At 37.1% G+C, this 24,484-nt stretch overlaps 2 protein-coding genes across 2 annotated transcripts in view; one reads left to right on the top strand and one right to left on the bottom strand.

The window, feature by feature from the left end:
* Positions 1–384: 384 nt before the first annotated feature.
* On the bottom strand, positions 385–3,059 carry LOC107726734 (DBH-like monooxygenase protein 2 homolog). Its single transcript, XM_016536424.1, has 5 exons — positions 2,793–3,059; positions 2,212–2,358; positions 1,158–1,310; positions 648–731; positions 385–564 (listed from the first exon to the last, which is right to left on the bottom strand). Exons 1-5 carry the CDS (start codon positions 3,057–3,059, stop codon positions 385–387), a joined length of 831 nt encoding a protein of 276 aa, XP_016391910.1.
* An 891-nt stretch (positions 3,060–3,950) lies between these two features.
* The window catches only part of LOC107726735 (sorting nexin-9-like), a 24,579-nt gene continuing 4,045 nt past the window's right edge, over positions 3,951–24,484 (top strand). The window contains exons 1-17 of the mRNA XM_016536425.1: positions 3,951–3,991; positions 6,556–6,599; positions 8,996–9,102; positions 9,230–9,304; positions 11,202–11,300; positions 15,326–15,397; positions 16,991–17,153; positions 18,713–18,748; positions 19,284–19,422; positions 20,304–20,385; positions 20,927–21,052; positions 21,142–21,259; positions 21,334–21,464; positions 21,627–21,733; positions 21,822–21,925; positions 23,529–23,606; positions 23,761–23,837. Coding sequence (XP_016391911.1) covers positions 3,951–3,991; positions 6,556–6,599; positions 8,996–9,102; positions 9,230–9,304; positions 11,202–11,300; positions 15,326–15,397; positions 16,991–17,153; positions 18,713–18,748; positions 19,284–19,422; positions 20,304–20,385; positions 20,927–21,052; positions 21,142–21,259; positions 21,334–21,464; positions 21,627–21,733; positions 21,822–21,925; positions 23,529–23,606; positions 23,761–23,837 — 1,599 coding nt within the window. The remainder of the gene's footprint in view (positions 3,992–6,555; positions 6,600–8,995; positions 9,103–9,229; positions 9,305–11,201; positions 11,301–15,325; positions 15,398–16,990; positions 17,154–18,712; positions 18,749–19,283; positions 19,423–20,303; positions 20,386–20,926; positions 21,053–21,141; positions 21,260–21,333; positions 21,465–21,626; positions 21,734–21,821; positions 21,926–23,528; positions 23,607–23,760; positions 23,838–24,484) is intronic.

Genomic DNA, 24,484 nt, shown 5'->3' on the forward strand with positions numbered 1-24,484 from the left:
ACGCTTGCGTCATGGTACTGTCGTGAACGTGCGTCCACAAGTGACGCAGTAGAGAGACAAATGTTGAATAATGTTGTTATTTTTGTTTTCTTTGCGCAAAAAAGTATTCTCGTAGCTTCGTAACTTTACAGTTGAACCACTGATGTCACACGGACTACTTTGTCGATCATCTTGGTACTTTTCTGGACCTTGAACGTGGTAGTTACCTTGCTGTCTATGGGAGGGTCAGAGAGCCCTCAGATTTCATCAAAAATATCTTAATTTGTGTTCCGAAGATGAACGAAGGTCTTACGGGTTTCGAACAACACGAGGGCGAGTAATTAATCACAGAATTTTTGGGTGAACTAACCCTTTAAATCTGGTTGTTTTCACATGAAAATGCTTTCAACCTAAGTCACAGGTGAGACTAACCCCTCCGCCAACTCCCCACACAGCCACGGCCTCTATACACTTTGTATCCATCCCAGTATAACACTCCACCTCAAGCGGCTCGGTCACGCTCGGAGGGCAACGGTACAGCACGAGATGATGCATGACGTCAATGTTTGTGATCACCGGCTCAATCTGGACATAAAGTAAGTCAGAGATGAAGATGATTGACAGATCGCTGGATAGATCATGTGTGTTAAGTTCATAGACTCACTTACGCGATAAATGTGCTGTTTGCGATCAAATGTTGGGGCTTTCATGATCTTGCAGTGATAGTAGGTATGGTTGGCTGGTACAGTGAACTGAAATGATTTGTAAATGTAAGCAACATGTAAAGTTACACTCATTAGCACTTTAAAGAGATTAACCAATAATATAATCTATGCAAACTATGGGGTAAACTATATTATGGGCTCAGTAAAAGTTTTTTTGTTTTTGTTTTTTTAATATAAAAAGTAAATCAATAAAAAGAAATGTATATTTTTCAACAAGGACACATTAAATTGACCAAAAGTGACAGAAAAGACATTTAAAATGTTACAGAATATTTTTCTATTTTAAATGCTGCTCTTTTGAGTTTTCTATTCTTCAACAAATTCTGAATAAAGATGTTACTGTTTTCACAGAAATATTTAGCTGCTGTTTTAAATGTTGCTCTTGAAATGCCAGCAACAGAAAACTGGGTTTACACACAGAACAGCAAAATGACAAAGTAAAATCTTTCTTACATTGACCATAGTTATGTCAAAAAAGTTGCTGTTTGGAAGGTTGACCCGAGGCATGTACTTCAACAGGTTCAGCTGCTTTGTGCCTCTTCGGGTGCTGTGGTACATGATTTCATCGGTCTGTCCGTACGCATAGATCAGCTTCATGGGGAGATTCTGATGATGCAATAAAAACACTTTTACTTGATGTCTTTACTTGAAATGAGAAGCTCTTTGGCCGCATGCACACTGCAGTTAAATATTGTCACTCATAAAAGTTTGCTGTGTGTATGTGGCTCATCTGGCCATCGATAACTCATTTTAGCTATTTTTGATTTATTTTGAAGGTTTTTTAAGTCGGTCAGTCAGACAGTCCATGTTTTCAGTTTAAGGAGGGTTTTGAAGTGCAGTTGAGAGCTCCTTGACAAACAAGATCAGCCGTTTTTAAGGCCACACTCTTAAAAAAAAAAAAAAAGGTGCTTAAAAGGTTCTTCACAGCGATGCCATAGAAGAACCATTTTTGGTTCCACAAAGAACCATTCAGTTAAAAGGTTAAGAAACCATCTCTTTCTTACCTTTTTATAATCTGAAGAATCTTCTTTTGCCACAAAGAACCTTTTGTGAAACAGAAAAGTTCTTCAGATGTTAAAGGTTCTTTATGGAGCCATTTAGACAAAAAAGGTTCTTCTATGGCATCGTGAAGCACCTTTATATTTAAGAGTGTAATAATATCTGACTGGCATATAACTGAACAAATCAAACAAACGTAAACGGGTAAAGGCGGGGCTCATGGGCTGCAGCCCAGCCTAGCCCAATGGTAAGTCTGGCCATGCTCAAAGCATATTTTAATGTTTGTGAATTTTGTGTTACTCCATAATGATGTTCTAGTTGAGAGCATTTGTAGTGTATAGGTAGAGCCCAAACATAACCTCAAGCCCAGGGGTCCCCGGCCCTCCAAATCCTGCCCTGACTGTCGCTGTTTTCAGGCTAAAACAGTGAAAGGGGAGGGCTACATTGCTGGTGCTGAACTACTTTTCCTTTGTAATGAATATTAAAAAAAAACAATGCTAAAACTCACAGTGATGGGTAAATCATTTTCATCACAGGAACCAATGGACCTCTGAAACTTCATGACTGTTTTCCCATCAGACTCTTTCAGAGACAGGAGTTTGTAGTTCTGTTGCTTGTCAACCAAAGGAATTGATTTTCCCACAGCATGACGATCCTAAATACAGAAAAACAGAAAAGAGAAATGAAGCATGTATGTATGCTTTATGATGTTGTAGTTATAGATGTACAGATCCCAGTGCAGTTAAACTGGGCTATCAATTTAACACTTTGACAATCAATAGTTCAAAACACAAGAATATCAGATGTCTATGTCAGACAGATATATATATCAGATATTTGAATAAAAATAATATAAAGAATTAAATATCAAAAAATATACAATTATTTGTAACTCAACTGTAAGTGACAGTTATCAGTCTCAATCTTGAGGATGTGAACAACTAAGAAACTCAAATATAAGATAAAATATAACTAAATAGGAAATATGAATGTGAGTCAAAAACATAAAGAACAAAATATCAAAAGAATATAAAATTAATTGTAATTCCACTGTAAGTGACTTTGATAGTTATCAGTCTCAGTCTTTACCGTGAAGTAAATGCCTTTGGGTCCAACTCCTCCAATGACGATATCGGCTCCAGTCATTCCTCCTTTGGGGCTGAAGCCAAAACCGACCCAGCCGCTGGTGTTGACCGTGAGCTCGAACAAGATTGTGCCCTTGATCTTATCAAATCCCCACTTCAGCCGCACCTTGTGCTCGAGGTCCAGGTGTTCAGAGAAAGGCAGAAGAGGGTCTTCCTGAGCCCAGGACCACTGGACTGAAAGCAAAAGCAGAACAAGAGATAATATGACCATGTTTGCTTTTCAAAATCTGACAAACAGTGTCTTTGTAAGGTGTTTGAGAAGGCAGTGACATGAAACTGCTCTGTAGTCACTTTAACAGCCCTCTTTATGTTGTCTGTAACCCCCCCTCACCTGATATCAGTTCTTCTCCTCTCACTCCGGTCTGGTGAATCAGGTTCCACATCACCTGATTTTCCAGTATTATTGGCTACGAGAGAGATTACGATCAGCTTTTAAAAGCACTTTTCATCTTTTCATGAACGAGCATTCAAAAATTACTCTTTATTAAATAAATATTTATTTTAGGGTTGTGATGAACAGTAAGTACAGAATAGCGGCACATGCCAGAGATGGATTAGTTAATGATGTTACATAAGCTAAAGAAACTGGTTTTATTTTTGCCCTTTCAGTATCTTCACATCAATGCAAAGGAGCAGAGGTCAGGACCAGGGCCACATTAACAATTGGGCTAGGCGGAGCTGAAGCCCCGGGGCCGTGAGCAAAGAGGGGGCCCCGTGATTTGATTGGCTGTAGAATAGATTGACTAATTCCATGAATTCCATGCATTACCATTAGAGATAACGTTTTAATTTGGTTTACCAATCACTTACATTTATTCTACATTTGACTTTTGAACGACCTGTGCACGTATCTCATCGTCCCCACAGATTTTAGGTTAGTTTGATTATTAACCTGAAGGATGTATGTTGCTTTTTCTGTTTGAACAATCTGTATAGCCTATATTCTCTTAAGGGTTGGGAGATAACCCTGTAGAAATATGCAGCTTATTAACAATAGGGCTAGGCGGGGCTGAAGCCCCGGGGCCCGAGCCAGGAGGGGTCCCATGATTGGCTGTGTAGTAGATGGACTGGCTGTCGGTATCACCAAAGCCCCACCACGCCCATGCCCGTAGCCAGCTATGAGGTCACAGAGGTCCAGACCTGGTACATTTTTTTCATGTTCAGCAATAAAATTTGTTTTCTGAATGACGAATTTGATATTTATATGAGTGTCCGCATGTTTAGACAGTTTGCAAGAATGTTTCGCGTCCGTGGTATGAAAATGATTGCTGCCAGACGCTGGCGGAGTGAACCAATAGGGTCTGGCTGCAGACTTGCGCTTGCACTCTCAGACTTGCACTCTCAGACTCGCACTCTCAGACTCGTACTCTCAGACTCGCACTCTCACACTCTCAGACTCGCACTCTCAGACTCGTACTCTCAGACACTTGCACTTCCGCTAGCTCGCCACTTGCACTCTCCGATACCTGCGACGTCACTTGCAATCGACACAAATCGTGCGTGTTGCCAATGGAGACAAGACGCTGTGGTGGTGATTAAACGATTAAAACTAATTTAGTACCGTAACCTACAGGGTCCTGCAAGCCATCTGTAGGAGAAAAAGACAAGACCCGCAAATCTGTAGCTACAGAACAGCAGAATATGAACGCATGCGCAAAGTCTCTCGCTAAGAGTTTTCCTCCTGTAGAAAAACATAAACACTTAATATGGCTTAATGTCGAAGATATGAGTTATTCAGTAAAATCCCCAGCTTTCGGGTTATTTCACTAAAGCTAATGATGGAGTTGTGGAAGAGCAAGTGGACCGGGCACATGGAGCAGATAAAAACACGGCGTCATCGTCTCCACAGTTTTTAGGTTAGTTTGATTATTAACCTGATGGATGTATGTCGCTTTTTCTGGACTGGAGTTATGATTTATGCCATGAAACCCAAATAAAAAAAAATAAAGGAATAGCTATTTTAAGGAATAATGAAGGGTGTATGGGGTTGTGGGGGTTTGCTGATACCTCTTTTGGTCCACATGTGTGTGAATCATTGGTCATGAAGTGCACAAGAAATACCTCTGGTTTCCACTGTGGCTCTATATGCATATATCTATAATGTATTTATTAAAAACTATATATGATTTCCACTAGCAATACAGGGCAGCAAATTTTTTTTTTTTCAGCTGTTTACTGGACAGATATTGTCTTCCCTTTGAGGGGAGCTTGTGGGCTCATACAGCCGAATTGATCCACATTCAAATTGTAATACTTTTTCTTACTGTCTTGCGTCTTGAGATGTCTGAACTAAATGAATTAAAAACGATTGGCACCTGACATGCTAATTGAAATTACAGCTAAATCAAGTAATCACACCCGACTGTGATTGGTCCTTATGAGAAAAGTAACAACGCGACTGGCTACTTCTGCAGTGTTCTGAGCAATAGCTATAGTTAATATTTTCTTTTCTTTTTTCTTTTCTTCTTTTTTACCATTATTACACCTGTTAAAATAACAAACAGGCATTATCATTATTGAAAGTATTATTGCTAAACACAAATGCAATAAATTCAAGCAGCACATATTAAAAGAAAGAAAAATATAAAACTAAAAACAAAATACTTAGAAATAATAAATATCGAAATATAAGCAAATTATAACATAAATGTGTTTATGTATGTATGTATGTACAATACACAAGCCACGCCCATTTTAGGAAATCCACACTTTGTACTCGCTTTCCAAACATAGATATGTATTGATATCTGTGTACATATCTGTTTCCAACCGGTTTTACAAGATTTTCAGTTTCAGTGGGCGGAGCATACATGAATATTCAGGAGTTTCCCGGGACATGCGCGTGGAACTGAGAATTTATGATTTTAGTTGAGAAATCGGTGATAAAATATAAGAAAACATTGTGTGTTCAAGGGAAATTTTATATATCTTTCTTATTTGATATTCAATATCTCAGGAAAGTAATACGGTAAGAGAAAACTTCTTTTTTTGGTGATGTTTCCCAATATGTGGGCTGTATGTGATTTAAATTTTTGGAGACATCATGAAGTAATCAGAATTTGGAATCAAGGTAGCCTTTTTCTTAGCCCTTGACAGTTTTGAAATTGTTGTTTTGAATTTGAAGTAATGCCTTGCTCAAGTTTAGTCAAAGCCCCAAACAATTATGCTTGTTTTATTCTACTCTGAGACCTTTCAAATGACACATGACTATCTGAGCTGTATGATGTTTTTGACATACTAGAGTGCATGGCACAAAAAAACATTTCATATATGAAAAAAATTTGTTTATTTATCAGCAAATAATTCAGCACTACTTAGTAGTTAATCAAAGTGGCCATGCGTTGTAAAGGTCAGACTGTAAGCTTTTAAATTACATCTATTTTGTGTTGATCTAGGGCAGGGGTGTCAACCTCAGTTCCTGCAGGGCCACAGCCCAGAATGCCTTGCTCAAGTTTAGTCAAAGCCCCAAACAATTATGCTTGTTTTATTCTACTCTGAGACCTTTCAAATGACACATGACTATCTGAGCTGTATGATGTTTTTGACATACTAGAGTGCATGGCACAAAAAAACATTTCATATATGAAAAAAATTTGTTTATTTATCAGCAAATAATTCAGCACTACTTAGTAGTTAATCAAAGTGGCCATGCGTTGTAAAGGTCAGACTGTAAGCTTTTAAATTACATCTATTTTGTGTTGATCTAGGGCAGGGGTGTCAACCTCAGTTCCTGCAGGGCCACAGCCCAGAGGTTAGCTTCAATTAAACACACCTGATCCAGCTAATCAGGTCCTTCAGGCTTATTTGAAAACGCTGGCAGTACGTTCCGGTTAGGCCCTGTCCACACGAACGCGGTTATTTTTAAAAACCGCAGCTTTTTCTACGCGGTTAGGCCGTTGTTACGAGATTTTCGGTTTCAGTGGGCGGAGCATACATGAATATTCATGAGTTTCCCGGACATGCGCGTGGAACTGTACTCTGCAGAGGTGAACTGTAGCAAGGGGGTCCTTTAGAGCGACAGCTGCCCCTGATATTCCCTGATTTTATTACATGTTATTGAATGTCTGACGGTGTTGACAAAAAGTGGGGACGCAACTTTAAAATCTTATTAAACATGCATGTGTCATTAAAAAACAACCTTGCTTTGTTAGGAGATATGATTAAGTGTTACTTTTGATAAAACAAGCTTTTTTTCATTAAAAAAAACATTTTTATCCGTTTTATTGCATATGAATGATTGAACCCTTCTCTGTGGACACACTGTTTTAGATGTAGAGAGAGGACATTAAGAAACATAGATTTGGTATAATAATGAGAAAATTAAATTGAAGGTGATAATTGTGTTAAATACATTCTATTATTTATCCCTCATGACATTTAAAATTTTAAATATTTTTATTTTTAAACCTAATAGCAGTTACCCTTGCTGGACCTGTTTTGTCCCCATGTCTCAAGAATGACTGGTCAACACATGTCGTTTTTACCGCTGTCATGTATTTTTGAAATACTACACATTTCCACTAGAGGCCGCTCTAAACTCACACATCTGTTGTTTCAGCCCGCCCTCTCAGGTTGAACTTGACAAAAGTTAAAAAAAGCTGACACAGTCATAAATGAAAACTTTTATGGGCACAAAACATAGACTGTATAAAAACAGGCACAAAAGCTAAAATATCTACTTGAACAAAACAAAACAAAAGCGTCGTTTTTGTATTTATCCCTACTTTATTTAACATTAGCATTTTTTCTTCTTATTAGTCTAAAATGTGATCCTAAAAGTCCTACACTACAGTCTAACATAGCTACTATGAAGTATATAAATATATCATAAGCCTATATTAAACCTTAATGCTATATATGATAATAATAACAATAAATATTTGTCATATGTTTATGTATTATATACTACATAAATATTATGTGTAGTAGAACGAAGCAGGGTGAGGCTGAACGCCGTCGAAGCTAAACGAGGCCGCTAAACGAGCGTGACACACGGCTCGAAAGCAGCGGATGTCACTAGTTAAAATCGCTTATTTCTCTTGATTTAAACATTCTTGTAAACATTTGGGATAATGTAAGTACACAAGTCAGCAAAATATATAACACTGTTCTAGTGGTTTTTGGATATTTAAAAAAAAAAAATTCTTACATATTGTGCCTTTAATGTTTTTATGATTTTGTGCTAAAAATAACCCAGAGACTTCAACAGTTTTTGTGTGATTCACCAATTTGCAATGGTGACATTTGTTCATGTGAAAATACATTAATTCATTGATTATGAACATGTAAAAGAAAAAAAGAAAATCCCTGAAATGTTAGGTAAATGATAAACAGGTTAATGCTGAGGTCATGTGAATTTTATTTAATGGTGTCCAAAAAAAAAAAACAGTCAAACAAGTGTAGCTGGTTCTGTTCTATTAATAATTAATGATTGCCTGACACATTTGGTGTCTTTCGATGCATGTGCTTTATTTAAAGGAACACTCCACTATTTTTGAAAATAGGCTCATTTTCCAACTCCCCTGGAGTTAAAAAGTTGAGTTTTACCGTTTTCGAATCCATTCAGCCGATCTCCGGGTCTGGCGGTAGCACTTTTAGCTGTAGCTTAGCATAGATCATTGAATCTGATTAGACCGTTAGCATCTCGCTCAAAAATGACCAAAGAGTTTCTATATTTTTCCTATTTAAAACTTGACTCTTCTGTAGTTACATCGTGTACTAAGACCGACGGAAAATGAAAATTTGCCTTTTTTTTTTTAGGCCGATATGGCTAGGAACTATACTCTCATTCCGGCGTAATAATCAAGGAACTTTGCTGCCATACCATGGGTGCAGCAGGCGCAATGATATTACGCATGGTACGGCAGCAAAGTTCCTTGATTATTTTCCGTCGGTCTTAGTACACGATGTAACTACAGAAGAGTCAAGTTTTAAATAGGAAAAATATAGAAACTCTTTGGTCATTTTTGAGCGAGATGCTAACGGTCTAATCAGATTCAATGATCTATGCTAAGCTACAGCTAAAAGTGCTACCGCCAGACCCGGAGATCGGCTGAATGGATTCGAAAACGGTAAAACTTAACTGTTTAACTCCAGGGGAGTTGGAAAATGAGCCTATTTTCAAAAATAGTGGAGTGTTCCTTTAAGCATGTTTGTTCTCCCCACAGGCACAGGTTTTATATGATTTCACAGCAGAGCCTGGAAATAATGAGTTGTCGGTTCGAGAGGGTGAGACAATCACAATAACCAATCAGGTGAGTTTATTTTACTTTCATAACGTTTTATAACACCCGACTCTCCTTGTCTGCTCCGAGTTGTTGCATGTGTGTGGATGGATCAAAACCTTCTTTGTAAATGTGATCCATTCTTTTCTGTTCCCAGAACGTTGGTGGAGGATGGATCGAGGCAAAGAACTCCAGAGGAGAAGTCGGATTGGTACCAGAGGACTATATAGAGGTATGCAGTGGTTACCAAAAATGGCTTTTACTGGCACAGAAGACTGGAGTAATGATGCTGAAAATTCAGCTTTGCATCACAGGAATAAATTACATTTTAAAATATATTCAAATAGAAAAGTTATCTTAAATAGTAATAATTCACAATATTGCTGCTTTTGCTGTATTTTTGATAAAACAAATGCAGCCTTTTTGAGCATAAGAGACTTCTTTCAAAAAATAAATCTTACTGACGGTAGTGGCTATAACAAGATTTACAACATACATATACAAACCTAAAAGAATGTTTATTTTCCACAATAGATACTTGGATAAATGCAGCCTTTTTGAGCATAAGAGACTTATGCTTATTTATCAAAAAATAAATCTTACTGACGGTAGTGGCTATAACAAGATTTACAACATACATATACAAACCTAAAAGAATGTTTATTTTCCACAATAGATACTTGGATACAACTCTAATACAACATTAGCTGATTAATTACCTGGGCGTCTTTCACTATGATAAAGTATATAATGCAGTTTTATTATGATTGTGTTGTAATACACATCTGGCAGTGTTTTGAAACCAAAAGGACAGAGAAACTATCGCTGCTGGAATGTGGCCTGTTCGATCAACAGGAAGTGTTTTCTTTTCCTGTGGCCAGCCAGATTTGAAGTGTGTTAGTGTTGTGTTCATTTTCAGGCTTAATGTACGGCTGAATGAATGTGCTCGCTTTATTTCATAATACTTGGTATGGAAAAATAGGATTTTCCTTGCTCTTTTAAAAATACAAGAGTTACACCAGTATTGTTTATGGACAGTTAAGCCAAAAAGCATTCAGAAATCTGAACGTCCAGTTGTTTATCAATAAAGGTGCAGCAGTATCTTTGTGTTAAAGTGCATCATACTGTGTAGCTGAACATGATCACATTATACAGCCATCCTGAGGCAGTCGTGCACATGGAGACCTGGTAAACAGTTTACTCTCTGTATAAATAGTCTGTGAAGTGATTTCGCCTGCTGCTGGCCACAGATATACATTTCAGTTTCCCTCCTGACCCGAACTCACAGCTGCACTATCGTACAAACACACGTGCTTCCTTCATTTCTCTGTTCTCAGAGCCAAACAAATGACCACATGTTCACATTTCTCCAAATTCACATTCTTTGCGCACCCAAAGCTGTTTTTGTTGCGATGTTTAATGCTTGGATTTTGATGTTTTTCTTTTTTTTTAAATGGAAGTAAAAGCCATTTCTTAAATGTTGATGAATAAAAAGTAGGAAAAATAACTGAAAATAGGCCTTCAACTTGTCCAGACTTTCATATAAAGTCATCTGGGGGCAATATTTTGTCAAATGAGTGCCTCAAAGTGAGCAAAATATCACACCATACTAAACTAAAACTTTAATCTCACATTTCGAGTTGACAGAAAGTCAATCAAGGCTTAAGTTTTTTGAAGACCAAAATGCATTGGCCTTTTAATGGATATATTTAATCCTCAGCCTCAGCACCAAATGTGTCTGGAAATGTCACTTTTCTTCACCTTCAGCAAGAGGAGGCTTTCAACTATTTGGACTTGAACAAGTTTGCCTATGCGTCTACCAATTTATATGATACCAGCAACCATAATGAATGAGATATCATATTCCCAGATGTCAAGCAAATTTTAGGGGTCATAAAATATATAAAAATAAATAATTATTTTATAGTAAAGATGATAATTTAAGAAAGGAAACATTATTGTATTATACTAAAAACTATTATTATATGCTGTAAAATCTAAAATGTTTAACAAAACGTACATTTAGTCTCAAATAACACAAAGATCTGAGTTAGTGTACCAACGAGCTTATTTAATTCTGATTTGAAAAGGACTGACCCTTGTGAATTTGTCTCTTCATGTTCTTCTAGATTAAACAGGCTCAACCTTTTACCTCTGGAGGAAATGCAGCGTCCCTCGATCTCTCGCTCTTTGACAGTCACATACCGGCCCCGCCCAGCACCGCACAGGTAAGCCATCGTGATTAAGATGGGTAAATTTCACATGGGAATCGTTCAGTCTGTTGACTAATGCGGCACATAAACTGGTTGCTTTTATTTATCATGTCTGTTTAACCTGCTTTTCTGTTCATTTTCTGTGTAACGCTCCTTCTCAGTGCTTTTCTCCCACTGTTTAACTTCCTGAGAGGAAGTGAGCAGGAAGGGAGATTCCAGTTCCGAAGCATAAAACGTCTTACTCGGAATGTAAAAATGTGTGTGCAAGCAAACTCTAAGACTGAGAATAAAACATCCTGTGTCGCTTATTCAGAGGATCAGCGAGGGGCCAGATGTGAAGGATGATGATTTTTAATTAACATGCAGGATGAAGTGGTGGGATTCTCCCATATGGTAGTGAGGTACTGTGGGTTTGGCCTCCAGTGCTGAGACTGAAGTTTTCTTTGAGTGGGCTGCTTTGTTTTTTGGAGAAACCATGATTTGATCAGCAGCATTTTGAAGACTGGGAAGCCTTTAGTTGCAGATTATTTGAAGAGTTCAGATGCAAAAGCCTCTGTTTCTGTTCGGTTATTTCACTTAAATGGCAATGAAAAGAACATATTTATTGCTGTTAAAATTAAATGACTGAACCTACACATAGGAGCCTAATTAAAATGCTAATTTTAGAAGAAAATTTCAAACGGAATTTAGAGGCTTTTGCATCTGAACGCTTCATTTGTTTCCAGTGGCCCTGCCATTGACTTGAGTTTTGAATAGATTTTAGCAGTATTAAAGACAACATGAAACCACTTTCATCTGACTTCCATTAAGTGACACATTACAGAACATTCAGCAGGAGCTAATATTAGGGTGAAACATATTATAATTAGTGGTGTCAAAATTAGCACGTTAACGCAGGCGATTGATTTTTATCAGTTTAACGCGTTAAAAATATTTAACCAATTAACGCAGGGGCGGGGCTAGGGTTGGCCACCCCACTCACAACTGCTGCTTCTGTCACTTTTTCTCTTGACAAGAAGTGCATTTATTCAGTTGCAGAATGACTGAGAACGGGAGACGTTTCAGACGCGCGCTCCACTTCACTTCAGCACCAGGCGCGAGTCAAGCGAGCGTGGAAACGGGGGGAGGGGGCAATTTTATAGAGAAATCAGTATTGGTATAATTGATACTGGCCTTCAGTCATAAAAAAAGATGCCTTCAGTCATAAAAAAGATGCCATTAAACAACTATTAAAAAAAATATACTGTCTTTATGTTGTTTGTGGATTCATTTGAAGATTGAATGTGAAATTCTTGTAATATAAAAGTATATATAAAAACTTTAATGTTAGGTGGGATTAATCGCGATTAATTTCAGAAAAATGTGCGATTAATTAGTTACATTTTTTTAATCGATTGACAGCACTAATTATAATGTTGGAATACTCAGGACATGTTGTAGGGCTGGACAATTAATCGAAAAGTAATCGAAACAGAAATTCAGAACCTCTAACCGACGTGATTTTCCCACGTCGGTTATATCGGTTTTTCAATCCTTTCCCCAGGGTTGCCAAATCCAAGCCCGATTGCTATTCAAAACTAGCCCAATCATGCTTTTTCTCTGAGTTTCCCTCTTCGTCGGGTGTCCCCTCCATCAAAATCACACTAAGGGCGAGTGCTTTAATTAAAAAAACGGACAAAAAAAAACAACCTGCGGCAGCAACCCGAAGCAACATAAACCTTGAACGCCGAGTCATCTGAGCAACCAGAGCAGTGTAAAAATATGCTTTTTAAGTTTTTTTAAATGTGAAAATATCCTTTTTACGTTCAAACTGAAATGTGGCTTTTTTTTTTTTTTTATAAGACATTTTAATTTCAAGAAATGTGTGCTTCAATTGTTCGAAATATTCAGTCAATAACCATAAATAGTTTGTTTCCTTCAATTATTTTGAAATCACAAAGATAAGAAATGCACTCTTTCATTAGAAAAAATATCCCACCTTTAATAGTTGAGCATATTTACAGTAAAAACCTTGTCAATGAACTATGAGGGCAAATTAATAAATAAAATATTTGTTCATTAATTGTGCGCATGGTAAAATGTTCAGTTAATCGAGATTTTGATTTTAGGCCATATTGTCCAGCCCTAACATGTTGTTAAGTTGTTAACTAAAAAAATTTATGAAATTATGAAATTCTTTTAATTATGAATCATGCTTATAAGAAACAGTTACATTTATTAAGACCATAAATAGGATCAGTGTTGAGTTCATGTTGTCTTCAAGTTCATCAGAACTGATCATGTAAAACCATCCCTGATGACAAGCAGTTGTTTATGGTGTCATCTCAAAACCTGAAGCTGATTGGCTAGTCAAGGGACAGACTTCAGCCTAGTCGCTGTAGTCTGTATGCGCTTGATGAATCACTGATAACAGATGTGAAACTAGCAGCAATGCTAGATATTTATGAGTCATTGTAAAATGTGTGGCACAGTTAACCACAGACATCCCTGTAGGCACAAATATTAGTCAGCTCTCTCTAGAAGGGGAAGTCGTGGCCTAATGGTTAGAGAGTCGGACTCGTAACCCAAAGGTTGTGGGTTCGAGTCTCGGACCGGCAGGGATTGTAGGTGGGGTAGTGAATGTACAGCGCTCTCTCCCTGTTCACGGTGTGTGTGTTGACTGCTGTGTGTGTGCACTTTGGATGGGTTAAATGCAGAGCACTAATTCCGAGTATGGGTCACCATACTTGGCCACATGACACGTCACTAGAATTTTTTTATTAGTGGATCATCAAGTAGTGATATATAATATATTGCTGCAATTCAGATTTGCGTGGACAAAACAGCTGAAAATCCACATTAAAGCTTGTCCTGGCCAAGAACTACCCAGTTAGGTTGAAAGAGATGAGGGGTGGGTAACGGTGACATTTAATCAGGTCCACCATAAATAGTTTTATTTCTGTGCACTCCAAAAATATTTAGCCCTAAATTATGTTTTTGAATTTGGATTTCATTTGGATTATACTGTTTTAACATGAACTAATACATTTAATATGATGCATATTTAATCACACAGAAAGAAAACAGACAAGAAACAGTCTGCACCTAAAAAAAAAAAATTGTCAGTTTATTATCAACAATTTCCATTTTTTATTTTAGTAAAATAATCATATTTTTAAAATGCATTTATGCTTAAATATTGTGAAAACAATTACATTTATTTAGTTGAAAGTGTGAACATGGTTAAAATATGGCTAGCTATGGAACAAGCATTATTCTGTTGGTTAAAATTAATTCATTTGATTAATTGGTTGGTTAAAAAATTTATTATATTTATTGATCAAAAATATATACATTTAAATTATTGTGTATTTAAAACACATTCAGTTTATTCGTACAGAAATATTACCTTCGTAATACAGAAACACAAATATTCGTACAGAAATATTTTTGTTGTTGTTGTTTTACCTTTTACTTGTTTCATTTACTTATTAACTTATTTAGTTTGTTAATTCCTGTAGGTTACAATTGTATAATCCAAATGGATGGGAATTTTAGATGAAATTCAAATACATAAATGTTAAATTTAGGACAAAATATTTTTTGAGCATGCAGGGCAGGATTGTCTGAAATGGATCATACTACAATAATTAGCTGGTGTGAAAACAATTTAAATAATGGAGCAGCTGTGTCTGTTCAAGGTTTTTTTTTTTTTGAGTGCTGTGGCGTGTCATCTGAAGTTAAGACTGCTAAGTAATTGCTCAAGTTTCTTTTGATGATACAAGCATTTTTCTGAAATGCATCAGAAATGAAGTGGACACTGATGGTGAAGTTGCATGACTGTATTAGCACAGCTGCTTTAAAACTATTTGTTTGATGAATAATGTTTTGTGCTAGTTTTCGAACTGTGTGTATTGTAAACCCTTGCAGGTCTCAGCTGGGCCTCCGCATCAAAAAAAAAAAAATCAGTGGTTTGATGAAGAAGGTCTGGTCTTTAGGGTCATGTCAGGGTAACCCTTCCCTTTCAGCGCTTTATGACGATGTCACGTCTTTCCCCTAAGGTGGATGTAGCTCAGCCGGAAACCCCAGTCACCCCGGTTACCCCAGGATTTTCCTCCACCTCCCCTAATGAGGTACCCTAAATGCATTTGGCATGACGGATGCCACGCATGCTCGATTCTGGAGCCCTCACTAACAAGACCAAAAGCTAAACACCCTATTCTCGGGGTCTGAATGCTTTCAGATTGAATCAGACCCCACTGATCACACCAGACAACTACAAATCACACATCGATCAAACTGATCAGCACTGTTTCAGCGAAATGGCTACATCACTGTCTATCTCTGCCAGCTTTTAAAACATAAATGCGATGATTCAATCATCTACTGGATAGCCGCTTCTGATTTAGGTTGCAGAATTGGCTTTTTTTGTTATAGAAATATTTGTCATTCTTTTCTATTTATGTCACAGTTTTGTTTTTCATGTGTTTATTGTTGAACTGAAAGCTGGTCTGGTATTAAGACTTTTAAATTCAGACTGCGTTTTTAGCTACCTGCAAGCTGATAAACAGTATGATGAACTGAGAAAAAGCAGAAATGTTTAACACATTTTCTAAAGAAAAATGAGCCCTTTATTGAATTAAGTTAAGTGTAAGTCAAATAAGTGGAGTCTGAATCTGTATCGGCCAGAAATTTCCAAAACATTGCCTTCCAATTTCCAAACACGCATGAATCCACATAAACACACTTTCTAAAACCAGTCTTTCGCTGCATGGTGCTACATTCTCAATGCATGACATGCAGTTTTTGCATGAGCAAATAAGAAAGTAGGCATCCAAACAGATAGTGTTTGACTGATGCATGTCTTTTGTCAACTGCAGTAAAATAACAGAATAATACTTGCGGCTATCATTTAACATGCATCTGCCAGAAATGACATGCCGTGCTCAGAGCAATAGGTCAAAGTTTTTCAGGTGTGATATTGATAATGACTAGATGATAACATGAATGAGGCTTGGATGATGGGTGTATTGTGGTGGCCAGATGATGATCCGGAAACACCGAGCTTATGGTTTGTGTCTCTGTGGCTCTGGGCTTTTGTGTCATCAAGGCTAGAGGTCCATTGAGAGTCAATTGTTCAGTGTTGACAAGCTGAAGCATGCATCAGGAAGGTAAACATCTCTTTCCTTTCAACATGTCCATCTATATACGTATATTCCCATTTCATGGGCTTTCTTTAGAAGTCCTTGAATCGGTTGACATCTGAAAATACCTGCTCAAATGGAGTTTTTCACGATAATATAATAACAACCAACGGTTATTATTAGAGTGCTTGTCGGATGTGAGTGGGCTTTTTGTATCAGTTTTTTTGAGAGTTTCACAGTTAAAAGACCTTTTCGCTGGTAGCCAGGAAACGTTCAAAATCACATCTGTGTACTTGTGTTATAGAAGATTGAGCGTGTGCAATCATAATGCATTCAATCTACAGGACAAAAGAACACGCGACTGACCTCTACCAGCTGAACATGAATTAAATGACCTTAAATTATGTTCAAGACAGACTTATGCAATGCTGTGGAGAAGGTTTTAGGACTCAAGTGTGTGTTGAGCCTTTTAAAATGATATCAAATGCATTGCTTGGTCTGAGACCACTAGTGAAATGCTCCTTTTTAATGCTTTTTGTTTCTTACCAATTGTAAAATTGTTGTTTTTTTTCCTTCTTTCAGACAAGTAATGGTAATGACCCATGGGCAGTGTTTGACAGTAATGCGTCTGGGGGGTTTTCTAATAACTGGGCAGCTCAGCCAGAGGGCACAGAGACCGGGGAAACCAGCAGCAGTGCATGGCATTCTGGAGGACACGGGCATCCGCAGGCCTACCAGGGTCCAGGTAACAACTCAAATAAACCCATGTTGGATTATTCAGACTAGACCAGTGGTTCTCAAACTTCTTGCTTTCAAAGGCATGCCGTTGTTCACAACAAAACTGTCCCTGTTTTTTTTGTTTTTTTTAATCTTTAGGACCTCATAGTTTTTGTTCATTGAATTAAAATTAAAATAATTAAATTTCAGAAGCTCAACACAAGCTCTAAAAATGTATATTAATTATATAAACGCCCATGGTGTTTAAAGATTTTATTAATTTTCCATATCTAAAATCACACTTTTAAAATAAGGCCTCATATATCCAAGACTTTGAATCCTGTTTCTTCAAAGGAAAAAAAAAACAGTTGTTGAGGGGATGAAATAAAATAAGAAATATTTTATTTTAGTTGTAAATTTTTTTTACTTTTTTTGGCCTAATGATTCATTATCAAACGAGTCTGAATCAATTTGATGTTTAAAAGTCCTTATTCAGTAATTGCCAATGAATAGAGAGGTCTTGGCATTGGTCAAAAAGTGTGGGAACCCTGGATGTTATATAGTGTAAGTAATAATTTGCAGTCATTTCATTGTTAAATGTCTTTCAATGCAATTTGTCTTGTTGCTTTTGTCTTAAATGGAAAACTGAACACCACAGCCACAAGGCAAAAATACTTATCATAATGTTTATTCCTCACTAGGAGCGATTACATTCCTCTTTTAAGAGTTTCGGTCCAGCATATTTAGAAAACAAGAAGCCTCTGCAGTTTGTGAGGAGCCAAAGTGCTGCTTATTGTTACATGGATGTTCTTGGCAAATGTTTTATTACCAAAACAAATTACAAGAGCGTAAGAATGCATTCATAGTGGAAAACTAGCATACCATGCAGTATATTTCCTAGTATTTTTTCCTAGTTGCACAGATGAATTTTTTTTTTTTTTTTTTTAACTCTTGGCAGTCAGCGCTTATGAAAGGCATGAAAAATGCAGCTGATATTACTTTCATTAGTGACACCAAAAATGGAAAGGCAGGTGGAATTCGTAGTATTTTGTATACATTGTTGTATATGAAAGTATGAAAAAATATGAAAGTTGTTTTACGAGAAGTTGTGGAATATGTGGGCGTTGTTCAGTGATCTCATCTGTTACTTTAAGTCATGTGTTAGACTAAAGTGCGCCAGCAATGATGTCATCTTTGGAAGATCGTCAGTTTTGGTCTGTTTTGGAGTCATAAGGAGCTGAAATTCACCATTTCCATGTGCGGAAAAAAAACAGCTTCTGCAAATCTGTGTCCTATAAAGACAAGCAGAGCATGTGGATTTGTTTTAGAGATGTTTTCCCCTGAAAACGAATTTATTCCCACAAGCAAGATGACTCTTTCACTTACTCAGTTACTCAACTAATAATGTTCTGGGAATTAAATATAGTTAGATTTTTCCACTGAGTGCTTGTGCAATCAGTTTAACAGTTTGAAATGGAAGTGCATAATGTCAAGTCTCATAATGCACATGAGAGAATGTGTAGAGGTGATATTTATTGGCAAAAAGAAACTTATCGTAACTAAACAATCTTTTCCTTTTCTCTGAAGACATTTACCCCTACCCATGTCTTATTGATCTCTCAGGTAAACCATGATGTTCATGAGGGTTTGGTTTTAATAACAAGCTGCATGAGCTCAACAGGTACCAGAAACTCACAAGAATGTGTGTGAGAGTGTTTTGTAGGGATTTTCTTGCTGTGAATTTTATGTAACACAGCCTCAGTTTATGAGCATTTCTTCTAGTGAGGGGGGCTTTTATGTCCCAGGGGTTTTATTACAACTAACATATTTAAGTGTGTGTGTGTTTGTGTTTTTTTATTTTTTGTTAAATGGTCGTATAAAAATGACTTTTTAGCATTCCTTCATTTATTTTTAATACTTTTTAAATACCTTTTGTATATATATTTTATTGTTTCACCCAGACTTTCAAGATTGTAATAGTTGTAATTTGTGCAAAAAAAGTTTTTGCTCAAATTACAACTGTTATAACCCTAAGATTCATCAGAGATTAGTTAGCATGGCTGATTTGTCCTGAGTGTGTTTGGATAACTAACACCTGGTTCTTACCAAGGTTTTTATTTTGAAGTATGTTTGAAGTGTGTGTAATGACTGTTTATAGGTGCAGAAGACGATGAGTGGGACGAGGAGTGGGATGACGTGAAGTCATCGGGTGGCTATGCTGAATCTGAGGCTGGAGAGGGCGGGGCTATACACAGAGGCGGAGCTCATGGTTCATCCATGAAAATTGCCCTCAACAAGTAAGTCAGATCACACCACACAGATTGGACACACATCCAAGAGTCAAGTAATAATACACTTAATAAAAACGTAATCCAGTTCATGTGCTTACATGTGTGCTTTCTGGATTCCAATAATGGAATTTATTAAAGGGGGTCTAATGCTATTTCATGCATTCAGAGTGTCAAATACAGTCCTTCCGGGTTTGCATACGTTTCGGAATGTTTTTTTCAAGCATGGACCTTCATGACGCCATGAAGGGCGGAATTCCTTGTATGGGAACTTCTCCCGGAAGAGCGCGCACACACATCAACCAGAGCAAGAGCAAGCCCATCAACATTGTCGGCAGCGCTGCACAGGACTTGCTCGAGAAGAATGTCTCTAACAAAGTGTGTTTTTGGTTGTAAGGGAATAATAAGAAGAACCCAGCGTTATGTGAACAGTGGATGCAGTTTGTTTTACCAGGGCAGCAATAGAGATTTGCAAGTGTGTTAGTTTGTTCCCATCATTTCGGTGACAAATGTTTTATAAACAAAATCCAGTTCGACGCTGTGATGATAAGAATCCCAGTCATGATTCAGAACCGCAGGCAGTAAGAAAAACTGCATCAAATTTCTGTGTTTTGTTGGCAATCTGCAAGCAAGTGCTTGTCACTCTTTAGCTCCGCCCACGGCACGCCTCCAGGAGCTCGGCTGTTTTCGGGGAGAATCGTAAAGCTGAATCTTTTTTTTCAAAATATGATAAAACTAAAAACTCTGTAGATACGAAGGATGCAATACTACTCTGTAGGTACTCAAGATTAACAAGAGATTGAGCGAAACTGTGTGTTAGGTCCTCTTTAATTTTATTATTTTTTATAATTTTATTATGTCCATTGTAAAAAAGCATCTTCTCTTTGCAGATTCCCTGGCTTCTCCAAATCAGGTCCTGAGCTGTACCTGCTGTCCAAACAGCCTGCCAAAGGAACCAGGTTGCCTGTTTACGTAAGCCACTCTTTAAAAAGGTCTTAAAGCCTCAATTTGCCTTTCCACAAATTAAGGCCTTTAAAAAGGTCTTAAATCAGAGCAGAGAGTCTGAAATTCATAGTCATGGCATTAAATGTTGCATGCACTGCAAAAAATGAATATCTTTCGCAGTCATTTCCAATGCAAATATCTAAACATCCTTAAAATACATTTACTTGAAATGCAAAAAAAAAAAAAATAAATAGTTGAGAAACTGAACACCATTAAATGAGTTGATGCTTAAAACAGGAACAAACATCTGTCAATGTTTATTAGGAATAATAGTGTGATTTCTGGTTTAAGCTGATATTTCTTAGTACATTGGCAGATATTTGTTCTTGTTTTAATCATAAACTCACTTCATTTTGATCGAGTTTTTCATAAAACAAGACTTCTTATGTAATGTATCTGTTGTATCGAGACTTTTCCACATACTAGAATGATATTCATGGCTCCATAAAGGGTTTTAATTGCTATATCATTTTATATGATGCGAGTGCGTATATATACTGTATTTCAGGGGGGAGAGGCTGGCCCAGTGTGGGCGTATCCAGACTATCAGCTGGACTGTGTTGTCGCTGACCCTAAAAAGGGCACCAAAATGTACGGCCTCAAGAGTTACATTGAGTACCAAGTCACACCGACCGTAAGTACAGAAACCATCATGTCTGCATATACATCTCCATGTTAGTGCTTCCAGTTGATGTTGTTTCATGTGATCCAATGTTTCTGCAGACCACAAACAAGCCTGTCAATCACAGATACAAGCACTTCGATTGGTTGTATGAAAGGCTTTTGGATAAATATGGTTCAGCGATTCCAATCCCCTGCCTGCCTGATAAACAGGTGACAGGTGAGCCCTTTTTATTACATACTGTTTGGTGTAAAGAAGTTTAAAATGGAAATTCATTAATACCCCCTTTTTAGGTCGATTTGAGGAGGAATTTATAAAAATGCGCATGGAGAGGCTTCAGGGTTGGATGTCGCGAATGTGCCGGCATCCGGTTGTCTCCAGCAGTGAAGTCTTCCAGCTATTTCTCTCCTACAAAGATGAGAAGGTAAATACTGTTTTTAGCGCTAAATATATATATAGCTGTTGATTAATCCGTTGTTCTTTGTCCCTTTTCTATCCTCCACCTAAATATTCAGCAAATTACTGCAGATTTTGAGACATGGCCTTTGTTTTTGTTACAGCATTTTATTCTAAGTCTGTATTACAGGACTGGAAAATGGGAAAGAGAAAAGCAGAAAAAGACGAGACAGTCGGAGTCATGATTTTCTCCACGATAGAGCCTGAGGGACTGCCAGACCTGGACCTGATTGAAGTGTAAGTCCTACAGCACACCTCAGGATCACTACCCTGATGGAAAATCTAGCTGTTAATAAGTTCATCCGTGTTGTCTTGTTACCTTCAGAGAGCAGAAGTGTGAGCAGTTCAACCGTTTCACCAGGGCGATGGATGACGGTGTGAAAGACTTGCTGACCGTAGGAAATGAACACTGGAAACGCTGCACAGGCCGTGAGTATGACTTATGACACTCCATAAGCCTACATGTGAATGTATTTATATAGAAAATTGTGTGCGTGTATATATTTTTGAAAGAAAATAATAATATATTCAGCAAGCATGGCCGTACCCAGGCTTTGAAAATTAGTGAGGTCCTGGGGGGGGTTGCTGTTAAAGAATTATTATAATAACCCCTACAAATTATACAACTCATTATAAACGCTTTAAAGGAGACAGACATGTAGATGTTTGTGAAAGATATTTTCTCTGTTTTGGAGGGATGATTATTTTTAAATCATACCCTATTTATTGCATCAAAATTTGTTAATACTTTACTATATTTAAGGGTGGATAATTTTATCAGTTGTTTATTGCAACAATACATAGCTACAATAACTTTGTCTAGTGCTCTTATGAAAGTTTATAGCATGATTTGTGAAATGAAAATGTAACTATACTGAATGACATAGCATAGACTTCTTCATGGCTTGTTTTTCTGTATTTCATTTCATTCTGTAACCTACTTGTTCTACAGATCTGTGTGCACACTAGTGTTAAGTGCTACTGTGTTTGACAGTGGTGATAACGTTTATGACAGATAATATCATGATCATTTTTGCGTTTCCCTTACCGAATGTCGTATCCTGTCAGCAAAAACCTGTACATGGGCTTTTTTGATTGCTTTCAGTTTAAGTGCCGGCGATGCAGTATTGCCAGATATTGATACTAAAGCAAACAAAAAACTAAAAATAAACCAACATTATTTCCAATCTTGTGCAAATAAGATAAGATAAAGATATCGCTGACTCTAAACTGCAACTTCCTACTTTATTAACTTTCTAAAGTGTTAAATTAAGTGGAAAAGACAAGTCTAAAAACGCTTATAATAGCTGGATCTGGCAACACTCAGGCTGTGCCCGCGCCCCACACTCACAGCTCTCTCAAGCCTCGTTGGTTCACTCCGCCTGCGTCTCGCAGCGATCACTTTTATAACAGGGATGCTAAACATTCTTGTAAACTGTCTAAACTGAATTATACATGTCATGCAGGCATTCATATGAGGAGTTTAACAGCAAATTAGTCATTCAAAGAACAAATTTTATTTTTGAACATGGAAAATTTACTGAGGTCCGGACCTCGGTGGCCTCATAGCTGGTTACGGGCCTGTCAGCAAGGAAGCATTAAATGAATCAATAAAGGTTTACGTTGTTACAAAACATTTCTAATTCATTGTTGTTCTTTTGAACTTTCTACTTGACCAAATCAGCGTATTAGAATGATTTCTGAAGAATCATGTGACACTGAAGACTGGAGTAAAAAATTCAGCTTTACATCACAGATATAGGCTAAATTACATTTTCCAAAACATTAAAAAAGAAAATTGTAATAATATTTCTGTACTGTCTTTTAAATGTATATAATTTTGAGCAAAATTGGCCTATTTCTGATATTTTTGTACTTCAGAAACAGGGGCTCATATTTCACTGTCCAACTTTGAAAAACTGAGTGCATTGTGATTTTTACATATTAAAAAAATCTCTGCAAATTAAATGTCATACTTCAAGTTTTAAGAGTCTCAAGCTGATTAGTCTTATTTCCTGTTTATTTTTCTCAGCCCTTCCAAAGGAATATCAACGGATTGGCAAAGCTTTCCAAAACCTGTCCTCAGTGTTCAACAGCAGTGGATATGAAGGTATCAGAAACTAAAGAAAATTCATGAGGTTCAAAAATTGTTCTCTTTTTACCATCTGGTCTAGTTCTGAGAAACTGTGTTGAACAGCAGTCTTTGCATTATATGTTCAGCCATTAGTATTTTTGTTATTCTTAATGTGTGGTTTGACTCAAAGGAGAGGCTACGCTCACAGATGCGCTGACGGCCGCAGGAAAGACCTATGAGGACATCGCTCAGATGGTGGCGGAGCAGGTATTAAAAAAAAACCTTAGATAAAACGTCTCAGTTCTCTCTTATATTAGGAAGTTATGTCTCGTACAGCCTCTTGCGTTATAGGAGAAGTGTAACTATTTGTGCATCAAAACATCCTTATATTATAAGTTGAGTGTCAAAATGCTTTTGAAAGAAGTCTTATATGCTCATTAGGTCTGCATTTATTTGATAAAAAATGAAATATTATTACAATTTAAAAGAACTTTTTTCTTATTTTAAGGGGAGACACTGCAGGCAAAAGCACTGTTTTTTCATGCGCCTGTCAATTTTGAGATTTTGGGCTTTTTGGCTTTTCATAACGTGTTTTTTTCAGACTAGTGGAAAGAAAACATCCAAAAGTTCTCACTGTTAAGCGTTTCTTTTATAGCACTTTATCTATTTGTGTCAATAGATTTCAATTACAATACATATTTTTAAAGGCCGTTTTCTCAAAATGAGTTTTTTCTCCTACACTGAGCCATAAATCTCCACTTCAGTAGCACTTACACGTCTGTATTCTGAAGGTTTTTACTGAGGGATTTGTTCATATATAATTTGCTTCATTATATACAACATTTTATTCCCCCAAACATTGTGAAAATATAGTGTTTCCTGTCCGTTCTAAGCATTTGCTGAATTATGGAGTG

Source organism: Sinocyclocheilus rhinocerous, unplaced genomic scaffold (genome assembly GCF_001515625.1).
Source record: "Sinocyclocheilus rhinocerous isolate Xijiao unplaced genomic scaffold, SAMN03320098_v1.1 scaffold786, whole genome shotgun sequence".
Taxonomy (NCBI): Eukaryota; Metazoa; Chordata; class Actinopteri; order Cypriniformes; family Cyprinidae; genus Sinocyclocheilus; species Sinocyclocheilus rhinocerous.